This window comes from Lissotriton helveticus, chromosome 3_1, assembly GCF_964261635.1.
Source record: "Lissotriton helveticus chromosome 3_1, aLisHel1.1, whole genome shotgun sequence".
Taxonomy (NCBI): domain Eukaryota; kingdom Metazoa; phylum Chordata; class Amphibia; order Caudata; family Salamandridae; genus Lissotriton; species Lissotriton helveticus.
Window position 1 is genome coordinate 2,099,956,857 of NC_136061.1, and position 15,973 is coordinate 2,099,972,829.

The window sequence follows — 15,973 nt, forward strand, 5'->3', positions numbered from 1 at the left end:
GCCACCCAGCAGACCCTCCCTCCCGGCTCCCTTCTTAAGGGGACTTCGTCCTGACCTCGGGAGCGACCACTGTGCCTTGCCAGGCCGGGTCGCCCCACGCTCCTCCTGCTCCTGTTTTTGCTGGTTTCCTGTTGCTGTTTTTGCCGCCACTCGCCACTCGCCTTTTCCCGCCGCTGCCTCCTTGCGGCCCCGCTCCCGCCAGCCGATTGGCCCCCCCGCTCCCGCCACCCAGCGGACCGTCCCTCCCGGCTCCCTTCTTAAGGGGACTTCGTCCTGACCTCGGGAGTGACCACTGTGCCTTGTCAGGCTGGTTCGCCCCCACGCTCCTCCTGCTCCTGTTTTTGCTGGTTTCCTGTTGCTGTTTTTGCCGCCACTCGCCTTTTCCCGCCGCTGCCTCCCTGCGGCCCCGCCCCCCGCCAGCCGATTGGCCCCCCGCTCCCGCCACCCAGCGGACCCTCCCTCCCGGCTCCCTTCTTATGTCGCCTCCACGCATGTGCAGCGTTGACGCGCAGCGGGCGCGCCGATTGTGCGCCGATTGTGCGCCGAAGGCGCGCCAAAGGCAAGCCCGTCTGCGTCCGTCCGCGCCTGGACCGCGCCCAGTGCCAGGACCCCTGGCCCCCGACGGACCTACGCCGCCGCCACCCTCATCGCACTCAAGCCCAACCGACCGAGAGCCTGCCACCGAGCCACCCCGAGACGCACCCACGGACCCTTCACCTGTCAGGCCTGCAAGTTCACCTGCCTCCGGACCTGCACCGCACCCGCCAAGCCAAGCACCAGCAGCAACCACCTCAAGTGCATCCTGCTCTACACCCGCTCCGTCCACAGACACGCCATCGAACTTTGGAACCTGCTCGACACAACCTCACCAGACATCGCCTTCCTCACGGAAACCTGGATGAACGCCTCCTCAGCACCCGACATCGCCATCGCCATCCCAGACGGATACAAGATCATCCGGAGAGACCGCGCCAACCAGACTGGAGGAGGCATCGCCATCGTACACAAGAACACCATCCGCATCACGACCGACTCCAACGACACCTTCACCACCGCCGAGTATCTCCACTTCCAGATACACACCGACCCAAAGACGACCCTCAGAGGCACCCTCGTCTACAGACCCCCGGGACCACGTACACAATTCAGCGAAGACATCACGGACTTCATCAGCCCGCACGCCCTCCGCTCCGCTGACTACATCCTCCTAGGAGACCTCAACTTCCACCTGGAGAACAACAAGGGCCGCAACACCACCGCCCTGCTGGACAACCTCGCCAACCTCGGACTCAAGCAACTGGTCAACACCCCCACCCACTACGCCGGCCACACGCTTGATCCCGTCTTCTCAGCCAGCAAGCACATCACCTTCAGCCACTCCACCGGACTTCACTGGACCGACCACAGCTGCGTCCACTTCAGCTTCAGAAGAACCACGACCCACCACCACCCGCAACAGGTTCCTCGCAGGAGCTGGAACAAGATCACCGCCGAGCAGCTCACCACCTCCCTCAGCCAGAACCCACCCGCCAGCACAACGGACCCCAACGAAGCAGCCCGCAACTTCACACAATGGCTGACCGCCTGCGCCGACTACCTCGCGCCACTTAAGAACCCGCCCAGCAGACCCAAAGCAAGAAAGCCTCCTGGTTCACCGACGAACTCAAGAATTCCAAGAAGAACTGCCGCACCCTCGAGAAAGCCTGGCTCCGCGACCAGACCACAGACAACAGGACCGCCCTCAAAGACGCCACCCACAAGCACCACCAACTCATCCGCACCACCAAGAAGAAATCACTGAAGGAACGACTGGACAACAACGCCCACGACAGCAAGGAACTCTTCAACATCGTCAAGGAGTTCTCCAATCCCAGCACCAGCAACAATGACATCACTCCTTCACAAGATCTCTGCGACTCTCTCGCCTCGTACTTCCACCGCATGATCGCCGACATCCACAACAGCTTCGGCGCACCTTCCACGCACCCAATCTTCGAACCAACGCCCCCCACCGCCACCCTCCGCACCTGGACCACGGTGACCACCGAAGACACAGCCCGCACGATGAACACCATCCACTCCGGATCCCCAACCGACCCCTACCCCCACCACGTCTTCAACAAGGCCGACTCCATCATCGCACCCCAACTCCGGGACGTCATCAACTCATCCTTCAACACCGCCACCTTCCCGGAGAGCTGGAAGCATGCCGAGCTCAGCGCCCTACTGAAGAAACCAACAGCGGACCCCACCGACCTCAAGAACTTCCGCCCCATCTAGCTCCTCCCTTTTCCTGCCAAAGTCATCGAGAAGACCGTCAACAGACAGCTTGCAGCCTTCCTCGAGACGAACGGAAACCCTCGACCCCTCGCAGTCCGGGTTCCGAGCCAACCACAGCACCGAGACCGCCCTCATCGCAGCCACCGACGACATCCGAGCCCTGCTCGACAACGGGGAAACAGCGGCCCTCATCCTCCTAGATCTCTCTGCAGCGTTCAACACCGTCTGCCACCGCACCCTAGTGCAACGCCTCAGCAACATCGGGATCCAAGAAAAGGCACTGGAGTGGATCATCTCATTCCTCGCCGGAAGAACACAAAGAGTCCGCCTCCCCCCGTTCCGATCCTAGGCCACCGAAGTCATCTGCGGCGTACCCCAAGGATCTTCGCTCAGCCCAACCCTCTTCAACATCTACATGAGACCTCTTGCAACCATCGCACGCCAACACAACCTCAACATCATCTCCTACGCCGACGACACACAGCTGATCCTCTCTCTCACCCGAGACCCCGACACCGCCAGAACGAGCCTACACGAAGGGATGAAAGACGTCGCCGAATGGATGAAGAACAGCCGCCTGAAACTGAACTCAGACAAGACGGAAGTCCTCATCCTGGGACCATCGCCCTCCACCTGGGACGACTCCTGGTGGCCTCCCGCCCTGGGCACCGCTCCCAAGCCAACAGACCACGCACGCAACCTGGGCTTCATCCTGGACTCCTCCCTCTCGATGACCAGACAAGTCAACGCCGTCTCCTCATCGTGCTTCAACACCCTGCGTATGCTCCGTAAGATCTTCCGATGGATCCCCACCGAGACCAGGAAGACCGTCACCCAGGCACTCGTCACCAGCCGACTGGACTACGGGAACACCCTCTACGCGGGAACCACAGCCAAACTACAGAAAAAATTCCAGCGCATACAGAACGCCTCCGCCCGACTCATCTTGGACATCCCCGACGCAGCCACATCTCCGGACACCTGAGGGACCTGCACTGGCTCCCCGTCAGCAAAAGGATCACGTTCAGGCTTCTCACCCACGCACACAAGTCTCTCCATGACCTGGGCCCCAAGTACCTCAACGACCGCCTGACCTTCTACACACCCACCCGCCAGCTACGCTCTACAAGCCTCGCCCTCGCCGCCGTACAATGCATCCGAAGAGCCACCGCCGGAGGAAGATCCTTCTCCTACCTGGCAGCCAAGACATGGAACTCCCTCCCCATCCACCTCCGACTGACACAGGACCACCTCGCCTTCAGGAAACAACTCAAGACCTGGCTGTTCGAGCAGTAGCAACCCCCTGCCCCCAGCGCCTTGAGACCCTTCCGGGTGAGTAGCGCTCAATACAAATGCCATGATTGATTGATTGATTGACTGTTTGAAAAGCCAAGTTTTAAGAGCTTTTTTGAAGGTTAGTGTTACAATCCAAAAGAAGTTCAGAGGTAGCCATGAAGTAGGTTATAAGTAGAAGATTTATTAGGCTTTGTTACAGGTTTAGATAGTAAGTAGAAGATATGAAGTTCAGCCCCACCACGTGCATCATCCTTGCTGCTCAGCCCACACACTCCAGCTGTCTCTCTCTCAACCACAACAGGCACTCCAGCATTCCACTTTCTCATGAAGCGTTCCAACATTCCACACACAACACATTCATATTGGCTGAGCAGCAGGGAACAGGCAACAAAGGGAAATAATGCATTATGAGATTTCAAGTCACAAAACATAGCAGATCGTTTTCCTTTTTCAGTACAAGAGGTAGGGAGTTCCAGAGTCGTGAGGTGCTACCCGCAGAACTCTTTCCTCCCCACAGAACATTTTCGAATTTGGGGAGTGATCTAGGAGGAATGTACCAGCAGACACTTTGCTTAAAATATGCTGGCCCCTTCTCGTGAAGTGCCCTATCGGCAATGCGCAGAACCTTAAAATCAGTGCACTGAGAAGCCAATGAAGGTTAGTAAGGAAAGAAGAGATATTCTATCCAGAAGTAATCGGGCAGCTGCATTTTGCAGAATCTGCAGTTTGTTAAGAAATTTCTTCTTGATGTTAACAAATAATAGAGCGTTGCAATAATCAATCCTGGAGAGGCTATCAGGCTCTAAAATCAATAATGCCAAGTCATTAGCAAACAGTAACGACTTTGTTCCAAAAATTAAAACAGAACGTGTTTAAAAAAATGAAAACTTCTACAAAACTTTTTATGAGAAAGCTGCCTGCTTACACCGAAAAATAAGTTTTTTTAAAAATTCAAGAAGGGTAAGAAATACTCATTGGAGACTCCTTCCCGTCAGTAATCGATAAAATATTTTAATGTTTTGCGACTGGGAGTAACATTAACACACCCCATTGTGAAATGCTATTTGAAATGGATGCCCAAAACACACTCATTCCAAATAGCAATTCAGTATGTAGTCGCATATCCAAATTGCGATTCGGTGATGTGTTATCAAATCGCAGTTCGGATTTGGTAATACTAAAACATTGTTTTGAGGTCACAAAGAGACCAGGTGTATGTTTTTCTTGTTCTTGATAGCATTCAGATAAAGAGTGCAAGGCACCTTCACCCCAATTTAACTCTATGGAGAATAATAGGATCCCGGAGGAACTACAGGACCCTAGAATAATGCATTTCTGATGGTCATTAAGAGTGATGCAGTTGACATTAGCATGAAGTTTTGCCCAATGGGCTGATGACTTTGTGCCTGGAGAACTCTTATTATTTAAAACCACCTCTACATTTATTTTGTGTAGCCAGTTATACCAAAGCTGCATTGGAAAAAAATTTCAATTTACAGTGCTGTCCAAAATGTCTAGTTTAATGTATAATTTCGCACATTATGAGTTTTAAAAAATGCTACTTCGAGGACTATAGCATCTATTGTTTATACATTTCATTCATATATATGATATTAATGAAAATGTACGGCACAGATGCGACCACTGCAGAGTGTTGTCTATCTAGTTAATGGTTAGTAGTGCTGAAAAGTAGGGAAATGAAAGAACTATGTGGGAGAACAATCAATTTTGCTAATTATTCACGTTTTTTACGGGGTTGTTAAGAGATTCTCTTAACATACGTTTTAGTGATGGGCCTTGCTGGTCCCTGGGTCATTCTCAGAACAACAGAGAACTATCCTGAAAATAGAACTTACAATCAGAAGCAGTGCTGCGAGTTTTCAAATGTAACAGGAAAGCAACCTATATAATACATCACTTTGCTGTTATTTTTCGAAAAGGTAACATTTTTAGCTCCTAAGAGATAATGCAAAATATCTATCTGCAATGTTAACGATACAATAGGAGACCAGAAAGGCTACGAAAGCTAAGAAACCAATCGAAAACTTATCAATGTTTGTTAATTGGAGTGCACCCACAATAGGTGTTTCAAGGGAAAGACCCTTGTAGAAAAAACTAGAGTTTAACATCTATTAAGGAATGTAATATGTTTCGAACAAGTACTGTAACACTTTTCTGATGACATCCAAATAGAGTGAGACTTGTATACAGAGTTGTTGAATGAATTAAAGCCAACAAACACACCTGGCAGTTATTAATACTGTTTTATTGCAGTGCTTTGGAGTTACAGATCTGTGGACCTTACATATCTGGGAACACGGGGTGGTCTCTTGAAGGCCTATGTACCTTCTCCCAGGTGGCACACAGATACTCCAACTGCATGCAGTAAAATACTCTTAAATGATGCCTCTGAGGAATACAGATCCTAATTATCAGTTCTTTTTAAGAAGGAGTTCTTCTTCACCAGTGCAATATACGTAGTAGATGTACATTTGTAATACTTACATCCGTACATTGAATGAGGAAGTGTCGTAACTGTCCTTCCCACAGCACAGAGAGAACATACTCCTGTGTGCCATGTCTTTCTCGGACTAGGAATTCCCCGCTGTTCGACAGAAGTTCGTTGACCTCCGAGCGAGGGATGGCACCATGGTACCAGTCTTGCTGCCAGAGAGGCTTCTGAGTGTCAGGAATTAGTAGCACCGGGGGCGGAAGCTGCAAATCACAAAGCGTAGAGGTAAGAGATGCATTTAAAGCGGTAATGAACAACAGTAATCGCAGGACATTTTAATATTGATTACTCGCAAATACATTACAATGCATCTTAAAGAAATCAGAGTATATATATGTAAATTCCAGATCAGTCTTATAGTCTTCAATAGGGTTAGCAATTAAATACTCTGAAGAATACCCTGAAGAATATAGCCAATATGCGTGTCTATCTAAAAATAATATTCTAGGCATAGCATGATTTTACTGGTTGATATGTGTCGCCACCTCCCCAGTCTCGGTACATGTAAATGATTTCAGCACATACGGAGCCTGGTATTACACATCTTCTTTCCTCAGTGTGTCACTGCTAACTCAACATTCTAAATTATGAATTCTTTCACCGCACTCGAACACTTACATCAATGTTCTATGGAGTCCGTTAGGAACTAAAAGGTTCCTGTCATCTCTGACTCATAAGACACTACATCTCCCCCTTTGTTAAATAAAAAGTACAAATATTACATATATACATCTCAACTCTTCAATAAGTCATTGTGGAGCTCGAACCAATCACCCAGATCTTGTTCTATGAGGCTGTGAAAAGATAAGAGAAGTATCCATAACTGGTACTGGTGCTACAGAGACAGGTGCAGTCATTGGGCTCTCAAAAGTCTCAACTGAAACAGTCTCATATATGACATCCGGAGTTGTGGAATGAGGAGGTAGATGCTTGAAATGTGAAGAATCTTGTGTAATTGTCTTTCTAGGACAATGAGCAGTCACCATGTGTCCCTTACTAGTCACAACTTTGAATGAGTCTGCATCAGACTAGCACTTTTTGTTCTGTCTCAATCTCCTTCTGTAAATACAGTGTTCGTAGCACATGAATGTGTCGACTGATAAGAATGAAAAGCAGAATTAAGAACTGATTTCAAGGTTTTCTAGTGCAGCTCGCTTAACAGTCTCTTTGAGGATGTTCATAAAACGCTCAACAAACCCCCCCATGACATCTGGGGTAAATCTATGCCAGAGCTCGACATTTCAAATCTCTGGGAATCCTCAAATAACATCGCTGGTCGAGTGGCAAAATCTGATCCTCTGAAAAAAAATCACTTATTCACAATTCATAGAGCATATTGGACACCAAAAAAACTGTCAAAATGCAAAAATAATACAGTAAAGAAATGTCCCAAATGCGGAACAGAAAGAGCAGACGACCTCCACATGTTTCAAGATTGTGCGATGCTAGAGGAATACTGGAACCAGATCGGTAAGACACTCTCAGAGGTATTAGAACAACCAATAGAGGTAAGTATTGATTTGATTATCTTTTGGGTTAAAAATCACTTGCATGCCACTAAACTGTCGAAGGACAAAGAAAGAATCCTCTTTTTATTGATTCTCTTAGCCAGGAGGGAAATTTGCATTAATTGGATAAAACAAACTCCACCAAGATACCCCGATTGGCTTAACTCAGTATTAAGGGTATACAACCTGGATTAAAAAGGGAAGGCAAAGTAAGAAAAATAGGTTCTGGAATATTTGGGAAAAATACAATTTGGCAACTTCTAAGAGGTCCAATGATTAAGGCAAAGGTAACAACGATTTCAAGCGGAGTCTTGAATAGAGTAGTCATAATGACTAGTTCCCACCATTTCCGATAATCGTTTACCTAGATATGGAAAAAAAGGGGGCCCCAGAGGACAAGGCAAACCGCTTCCCCAGAGAGACAGAAGGCGGTCGTTCTGGAACAGATCCAAACGAGATAAAGGGGCCTCTGACTCCCCCATATTCTAAGAAATCTTCTTGCTTGATGAGGACTTAAAAAAAATTAAAATTAAAATTAAAAAACGCTCAAAAATGCCATCTGCTTGTGACCAAAAATGTGTGCTTTTCTCATGCTTGACATTTAGATGAGTAAAAAAGTCTTTAGATTCTTGCCTGTTGAAAGGCGGGCCAGTGTCGGACTTCAACATCGTAGAAACACCCCATTTTGCAAAAATACCATCTAGCCTCTCAATTACTTTTTCCCGAGTTATCGATGAGAGCACTTCTATCAAGAGAATTCGAGAATACTCATCAATAACTACAGTTAGATTATGTCAATTTTCAGAGTCCAAAGAAGTCAACAGCGATTCTCTCTCACACATGCTTTGGATGATCAGACATGTTCAATGGATGCTGGGTTGTTTTGGTAGATAAGCAGTTGCACAAAAGACAGGCCTCTAAATCGAATTTCAACTCTTGCATCAAGAAGAGGACACCAGTCGTTGAGAGCTCTCCTAGTGGGGACAATTACGCAATGTCCTTTTGTGCCACTTCAATGACTTGCTGTCTCAGACTTTCTGGTATGACAGTTCTCAAACCTTGTAAAACAATACCTTCTTGAGTAACAAAGTTCATCTTTCAAATTTTTGAATTACTGATATTCACTGTCATTTGTAAGAGGTTGAGTGTGCTTTTACCAGAATTGATATGCATTAATGTCTCTGAATATTAACATATCATTATCTGTGCTCGTGGCAGTAATAATTTTGTTCCAATGATATTGCAGCAGGTGTACTGGACTTTACAATCAAATTTATGTTGGCACCATTCAACAATGTGATCATATCAGCGATGTATGGCCCTGGAGGTCATTCTCTTTTAATTGCCTTGTTAGCTTGATGCTTATCAATACAGATGCGTACAGCTCCTTCACTGTCCTTTTTGGGCACTACTACTATGAGTAAAACCCATGTTTTCGGACCGGAAGATTGAGCAACGATATCATGCTTTAGTAAGGTCTCAAGTTCTTTTTGTCAACAGCTTCCTGTAAATGAAGTGCAATTCAACAATGTCTTTGAGCAACATGACCAACATCCTCATTAATGTGCAGCTGCACTTTCATTTTTACATTTACATTTTTTTTATCGTTTTCCTAATCCACGAAAAAACGATGGAACCTGACTTACTATTTTGTGATGAGCATTCATGCTGTACTTTACAGATAACAGTCCCATTTCTGCATCAGTATTGAAACTGAGTAAATAGGCACCTGATGCAGTACCTTGAAGTACGTGAAAGGGTGCTTGTACTTTGGTCTTTTTGTGCTTCATGGTTGCTACAAATGAACCTTGCCTTTTTAAGGGTGTCAATGCAGCTTATGTGTACACTTTAATCTTCGACGATGTGAAACAGGGTAGTGTAGACAGTTCATTGTACTTCTCCTCAGGCATGATGTTTATCAATTCACCACGGTCTACAATGAAAGGTATGGAACAGCCATTTTCCTTTAGTGCAATTTTAGGACAATGTTTGAATGACTTTTGTGAGTTCACTTGTCGGCTTTTCTTTGACATACATTTTTCCTTGCATTCAGCCAATCCAACATGCACGTGTTTCTCTGAGGTAAACATCGACTTCGCACATTTATCTTCTTCACTGTCTCTTGACAATGACGTTGAAGAACTTTTAGACAAAGTTTTATATGACGATCAACTTCGTTTGGTGCCGACTTGCCGCAGAGGATGTTGCCGCTTGACCTTGTGGCAGGAGTAGAACATAGCTTCTGGAGCGTTCAGGCTTCAAACTGTTTCAAATTGTTACATAATGATTCTCTTTCCCACAGTCCCTGCAAACTTGTGCATAGGTGGGAAATTTACATTCATGTAGAAACTAAAATCCCAGACTCCCAGACTCCACTGCAGCCAACCTGTACGCTGCTATCATGTTGGCCTGAGCGCTCTAGATTTGCACTTCCAGGGAGACTGGGAGCTTGTGCCTGCTCTCTTCAACCAAGCAATGTAGCTGGGATTGGAGAGAACTTCAATGCGCATGATGGTTTGGCGCCTGAGACAGCCGGCCAAACCGTTATGCACACTGATCACAGTGTACTACCACTTCTCCAGTGCCTGCCATCCCCCATGACCCCGTCCCCAAAGACTCAGCAAAAAAGAAAAAAGAAAATGATAATAAAACCTGTTTATTATCGTTTTATTTTTCCTTTTCTGCCGTTTTGAGGCAGTTGGTAGAGGGGCGACACTCTTTCGCCATAGCGGAAGAGCCACACCTTAAGTCTTTCAACAAATTAATTTATCGTTTCACCAGCTTTCTGGCTTTCCTGGTTGAAATGATCAACGTTCGGCATTGGATTAAAATTAATATTTAGCACATCTTTGATTTGACGGTATGAGACTTTGGCAGCAGGTGATATTTTCTTTATTACTTCTTTCACTCCTTCACCTGCAAGATTTTTGAGATATGTGATAGTTTTTCTATCATCTGCTTTGTTCAGTGTATCAATGAAATCATCAAAAGTTTCTATCCAGGCAGTCCATCTGGTGCCAATATTCTGCTTCTAGGCGGTATTTAAGGGAGGCGGTGGATTTAGATTGCGCTATTTAGTTCGTAATGCCTGCTCTCTGGTCGTGTGATACGGTTTTTATCTTTGGTGTAGCGAAACAGCTTTGATAATTGCACAGTGTCTACACCACTCTCACCTCTTTACATTGTACATGGTTTCTCTGCATTTATTTGCTTCTACTCACAGCGTTCTCTTGCACCTGGCTGTCGTAACTCATTGCACTTTCCGTACTATGTTGTTGCTGCCATTAGCATTTCTATGTATCTGGTTGTCTCTGCCTTGAGCATTATCGTTCAGTATGACTTCTAGCTCAGTATTGCATTGTGGTGCAGAACTTACTTCATGGCTTTATCAGCAGGTTTCCAGCCAACGATAAATAAATATCTCTGAGAGGTCTTCAATCTCTTTGAAAGTTTCGCACTGGCTGGCGTGGCGCTTTGACTCCACATAAGCCAGACATCAATCTTCACGTCGGCAAAGGCATGTGTGGCCCACATGAGCAGTTCGTTGGACCATGTGAACTCTCTAAGAGAGCCATGTTGATTCTTCGAGTTACGTATCCCCTATCTCGTCACTAATTGTCACGTTCTCCCCAGCCTCGGTACATGTAAACTATTACACCACGGATGTAGCTTTGTAATAGACGTTTTTATTCCTCAGTGTGTAACTGCGAACTCAACATTCTAAATCATGAATTCTATCCCCATACCTAAACACTCACATCATGGTTCTATGGAGCCCGTCAGAAAACAAAAGGGCCCGGTCATCTCTAACTCACAAGATAGTTCATCGTGCACTTGCATTCAACCCACCGCCAGTTTAGCCATTCTAGAACCTCACATTTGCAGAGGGCCGTAATGCATCATGCGTCTTCTAACTTCGAATTTCTGCTCTTACACACCGTCCAACACATACACACATACAGATATTTCTAACACCACACAACCTTATCTTTAACCACTTTACCACATGAAACCTACACCCCTCACAGCCCACCATTAACACACCACCTGCCACATTCTTGTTCTGCTATTATCATATTCTTCCTGGGCATTGTAGATGTCTTAAAACCCAGCAACTAAGTTAGAGATTAAATCACTTTTCATAACAGAGACATGGCTCACTTCCATAGCTCCCATTCTTGATGGCCTCAACCTACACAGAAACCAATTCATACAACAGGCACACTCACAGAGCATGCAGCAGCTTCTTCACCAGCCACCAGTTTACAATACAATTCACCAAACTCACCTTTTCCCATCACCTCCTTCAAATGATTTATCATACAACTAGCGCATCACTTGTCACTTGATTGACTGTTCCATTGGCTACAAGAACGTTAATATAGAATTTTGAGAAATTACATTCACAGTCAAATTCAATAAATCATTTATAAAGCGCAGCTAATCACCCCTAAAAGCGTCCATGCACTAATGTTTCGCTTGTCTCAGTTGAAGAGCCAGGTCTTGAGTCCCATTCTGATGTTTGTAGGCAGAGGGGTAGGTCATTCCAGGCCTTGGAGGCTAGTAAGGAGAAGGAATGTCTTCCGCTGTTGATTCAGTGGGTGTGGGGGGTGTGTGCGAGGGTCAGGGTGGCAGGGCGTTGGTGTCTGGCAGGTTGGTGGAATATCAGACGGTGAGTAATGTATGCTGGTCCCTGGATGTGTAGGGACTTGTAGGAGTGTATAAGTCTTGAACTGGCATCTCTTCTGGACGGGAAGCCAATGAAGTTTCCTGAGGTGGGTGGTGATGTGAGTCCGTTTGGGAAGGTTGGGGACGAGATGGGCTGCTGCCTTCTGTATGGGCCAGAGTCTCTAGAAGAGTTGGGTGTTAATGCCTTTGTAGAGCGCATTTCTATTGTCTTGTCAGCTGGTGGGTAGGCCCTATGCGATGTTATGTTATGTTATTTTTGTTTATATAGCATATGGCTACCACAGCAACAGGGCATCCCAGCGCTTGCAGACATACCAGCCGGTGTATCGCAGCAGCGTGAACGACGGAGTGAGAACGTTATAGGGCAGCCGGTGTGCTGACCTCCCTAAATGGAGGTGAACAGCCAGGTTTTAATTTGTTTCCGAAAGAGCCAGTGGTCTTGTGTGGCGCGTGCCTCGAGGGGGATGGAATTCCATAGAGCTGGGGCCATGGACTTAAAGGACCGGCCACCTGCTCTGCTCTTGCACACCCTAATGGTGCGGGCAAGGTCTGAGGTCTGCAGAGCGTAAGGCACGTGTGTGAACGTAGAAAGTGCAGAGTCCCTGCAGTATTTGGGGGCCCTGGCCATGTAGGATTTTGTGGGTTAGACAGAGGGTTTTAAATTGAATTATTTGTTTCACGGGAAGCCAGTGCAGCCGGCGTAAGAGGTGTGAGGTGCAACAGTGTTTAGGTAGGGCAAAAAGAGTGCGGGCAGCTGCGTTTTGAGCCCTTTGAAGTCTTTTAGCAACCGTCAAGTTCGTTCTAAGCAGTAGTCCATTACAATAATCCAGGTGGGATAGGACCAGGGACTGGACTATTACTTGACGGGTGGGTGGCTCGAAGAAGCCCAGGATGGGTTTGAGGGTGTGAAGGCGGCCGAAGCAGGTACCAGCCACCTTTTTTGCTTGCGACTCAAAAGATAGTGAGTTGTCCATTAGGACCCCCAGGTTCTTGACTACCTCCTTAGGTATCGGGGGGGGGGACCCATTGTCGGGGGCCACCACCGATTGTCCCACTTCTGTGAGTCACGGCCCATCAGGAGCACCTCTGTTTTGGAGGAATTAAGTTGGAGATAGTTCTCCGTCATCCAGTTCGAGATGGCCAGGACGTCTTCCTGGAATTTTATCTGGTCCAGGACGGTGTTATTAGAGAAGGTAAAAATAAGCTGCGTGTCGTCCGCATAAGAGATCATTTTGATCTTTCGTTCCTCGGCCAGGAGGGCCATGGGGCGGCCGTACATGTTAAACAGCATGGGGCTGAGGTCAGAGCCCTGAGGAACGCCGCAATTGAGGGGGAACTTGCTAGAAGAATAGGGTGGGGCATGAATCTGGAAGGAGCAGTCAGATAGAAATGACGCGAACCAAGCCAGGGCCCCGCCGCTAACCCCGATCTTCCCGAGACGTTTAAGCAGAGTCTCGTGGGAGACCGTGTCGAACGCCGCGCTCAGGTCAAGCAGGATCAGTGCTGAGGTGTTCCCTAGGTCTTGTGAGGCCCTTAGTTGTTCCGTGACTGCCAGGAGAGCGGACTCCGTGCTATGCTTAGCCCGGTAGCCGTTTTGTGACTCATCCAGGATCCCATTAACTTCCAGGTATCTGGTCAGGGTGGCGTTCACATGTGCTTCCATCACCCTGGCCAGGTATGGCAGAAGGGAAATGGGTCTGAAGTTTTCTGGGAGGGAAGGATCCAAAGTGGGCATTTTCAACAGAGGGATGTCTTTGGCGTGTTTCCATGATCTGGGGATTATAGATGACTGGAGTGATCTGTTGATCAATTCCCGTCCCTCTTACAGACTGGAGTCCTGGAATTGCCTAAAGGTGTCGGGTTTAAGAGGGTCATCAGGTGACCCAGACTTCACCTTTATGGCGAGGAGTTTGAGATCTTTATGGGCCTGGGATGGGAGGGTTTGTAGGGAATAAGGGGGGCAGGTGGGCAGGAGGGTTGGCCGAAAGTCGAGGTAGACTTTCTAGTACCCAGTAGGTTGTAGATCCCCTCAACTTTATTGATGAAGAAGCGGGCCAGATCTTCGCATTGCGAGTTGGAGACTATTGGTTCCCTCTGGTGCTTTAGTCATGTCTTATCAGGGAAAAGATGGTTTTAGATGGATTGGAACTGGAATTAATCATATTAGTATTAAATGCAGCTTTTATTTTTTGTATGAGTTTGTGATATGCTTTAGTGGCTGACCTATAGATGTTCTTTGCTAGAGGGTCGTAGGATCGCCTCCAGGCGCGCTCGAGAATCTTGCAGTGCATTTTTTCTGCTGCTAGTATCTCGGAGTACCATGGATGTGACTGCTCGCGTTTGGGCCAGGACATTTCTTTGGGGATAAAGTGGTCTTGTGAGTTGTTGATCCACCCCCTATAGGCTTTGTCTGCTTCCTCCAGATTACTGGGCCAATCTGGGCGAGAGGATTTAAGGCTGGACTCGAAACTGGGAGCGTCCAGTTTATGCCAAGGGCGCCTCCAGAGGGGGGGGGGGATTCTGCCGATAGGTAGCCAATGTGCTGATGCATATGTGGATGAGGAAGTGGTCCGTCCAGATAAGAGGAAGGGGCCGTGGACTTTGATTCCCTCAATGTTGGAGAACACAGGATCAAGTAAGTGGCCTGCCAGGTGTGATGGACCTTTGACTAATTGGGTTAGCGGTCCAAGTCTCCCAGGAAGTTAGTGATGTCATGGGAGTCAAGGCGCTCCAGATGTAAGTTTAGGTCTCCCAATATACTAACGTTGGCTGTCTGCAGGGCAAGGGTAGAGATGGTCAGGGTCAGGGTTTTTTGAAAAGTGCTCGCCGGCCCAGGGGGGCGGTAGATAAGGAGCCCAGAAAAAGTGAAATTATCTGATATCCTGATCTTGAATAGTGCGCATTCGCAGTCAGGTATACTCACGGGGGAGAGGGTGCACGAATAGGCAGATTTGGATATCACAGCTAGCCTGCCCTCCCTACCACTGGGTCTATTCTGAATACGCATCGTATAGCCTGTCGGAAGGGCCAGGGCTGGGATGGCTGTCGAGTCGCTGGTTAGCCAGGTCTCGGTTAGAAAGAGTAGGTCCGGGGACCGGTCCATGAGGAGCTCCAGTATTTCTTCATGGTGTTTTAACAGGGACCTACAGTTCAGGCTCTATACCTTGAGATTTGTGGGTTTGGAAGACGCTGGTGGTGTCTGAGCGACCTCTGTGGCCCTGAACACGCATTTGTTGCACCGTAAGTGTGGGGTACCTGGGTGCCAGAGATGGTCAGCACAGGGAGCACAGGTGCGAAGGGCAAGCATGTCCTCTCGGGAGTAAGGGGGCAGCTGTGCCATCCGACAACCAGAGGTTCTGGCATCTGGCGTCGGACGGACAGAGACGGGCTTGCCTTTGGCGCGTCGCTGGCACGCCGGCTGCACGCGTCCGCTGCGTGGGGGTGCTGGCATGCTGGTCATGAGGGCGTAGGTCCCGCCCCTACCAGAAGTGCGACACCCTCGGGGGGCCGGGCCCAGGTCTATTCACTCCCTCCACACAACCAGCACAGGCCGCGGTGGAACGGGGCTCAGACTGGAAATGAGGGGAGCAGGTAAGGACCAAGTAAAATGCTATTTTTAAAATATATACAAGCGTTAAAAAGTCTCAGGTAATTTCCGTATAGCACAAGTGTGGTCTTTCTGGTTTTG

General features: G+C 47.9%; 1 protein-coding gene across 4 annotated transcripts in view; it reads right to left on the bottom strand.

Moving 5' to 3' along the window:
* FES (FES proto-oncogene, tyrosine kinase) overlaps positions 1 to 15,973 on the bottom strand; it is a 498,639-nt gene that overhangs the window by 177,505 nt on the left and 305,161 nt on the right. For all 4 annotated transcript variants that reach the window (XM_078683274.1, XM_078683270.1, XM_078683273.1 and 1 more), the window contains exon 12: positions 6,082 to 6,291. In XM_078683274.1, the coding sequence (XP_078539400.1) occupies positions 6,082 to 6,291 (210 nt within the window). The remainder of the gene's footprint in view (positions 1 to 6,081; positions 6,292 to 15,973) is intronic.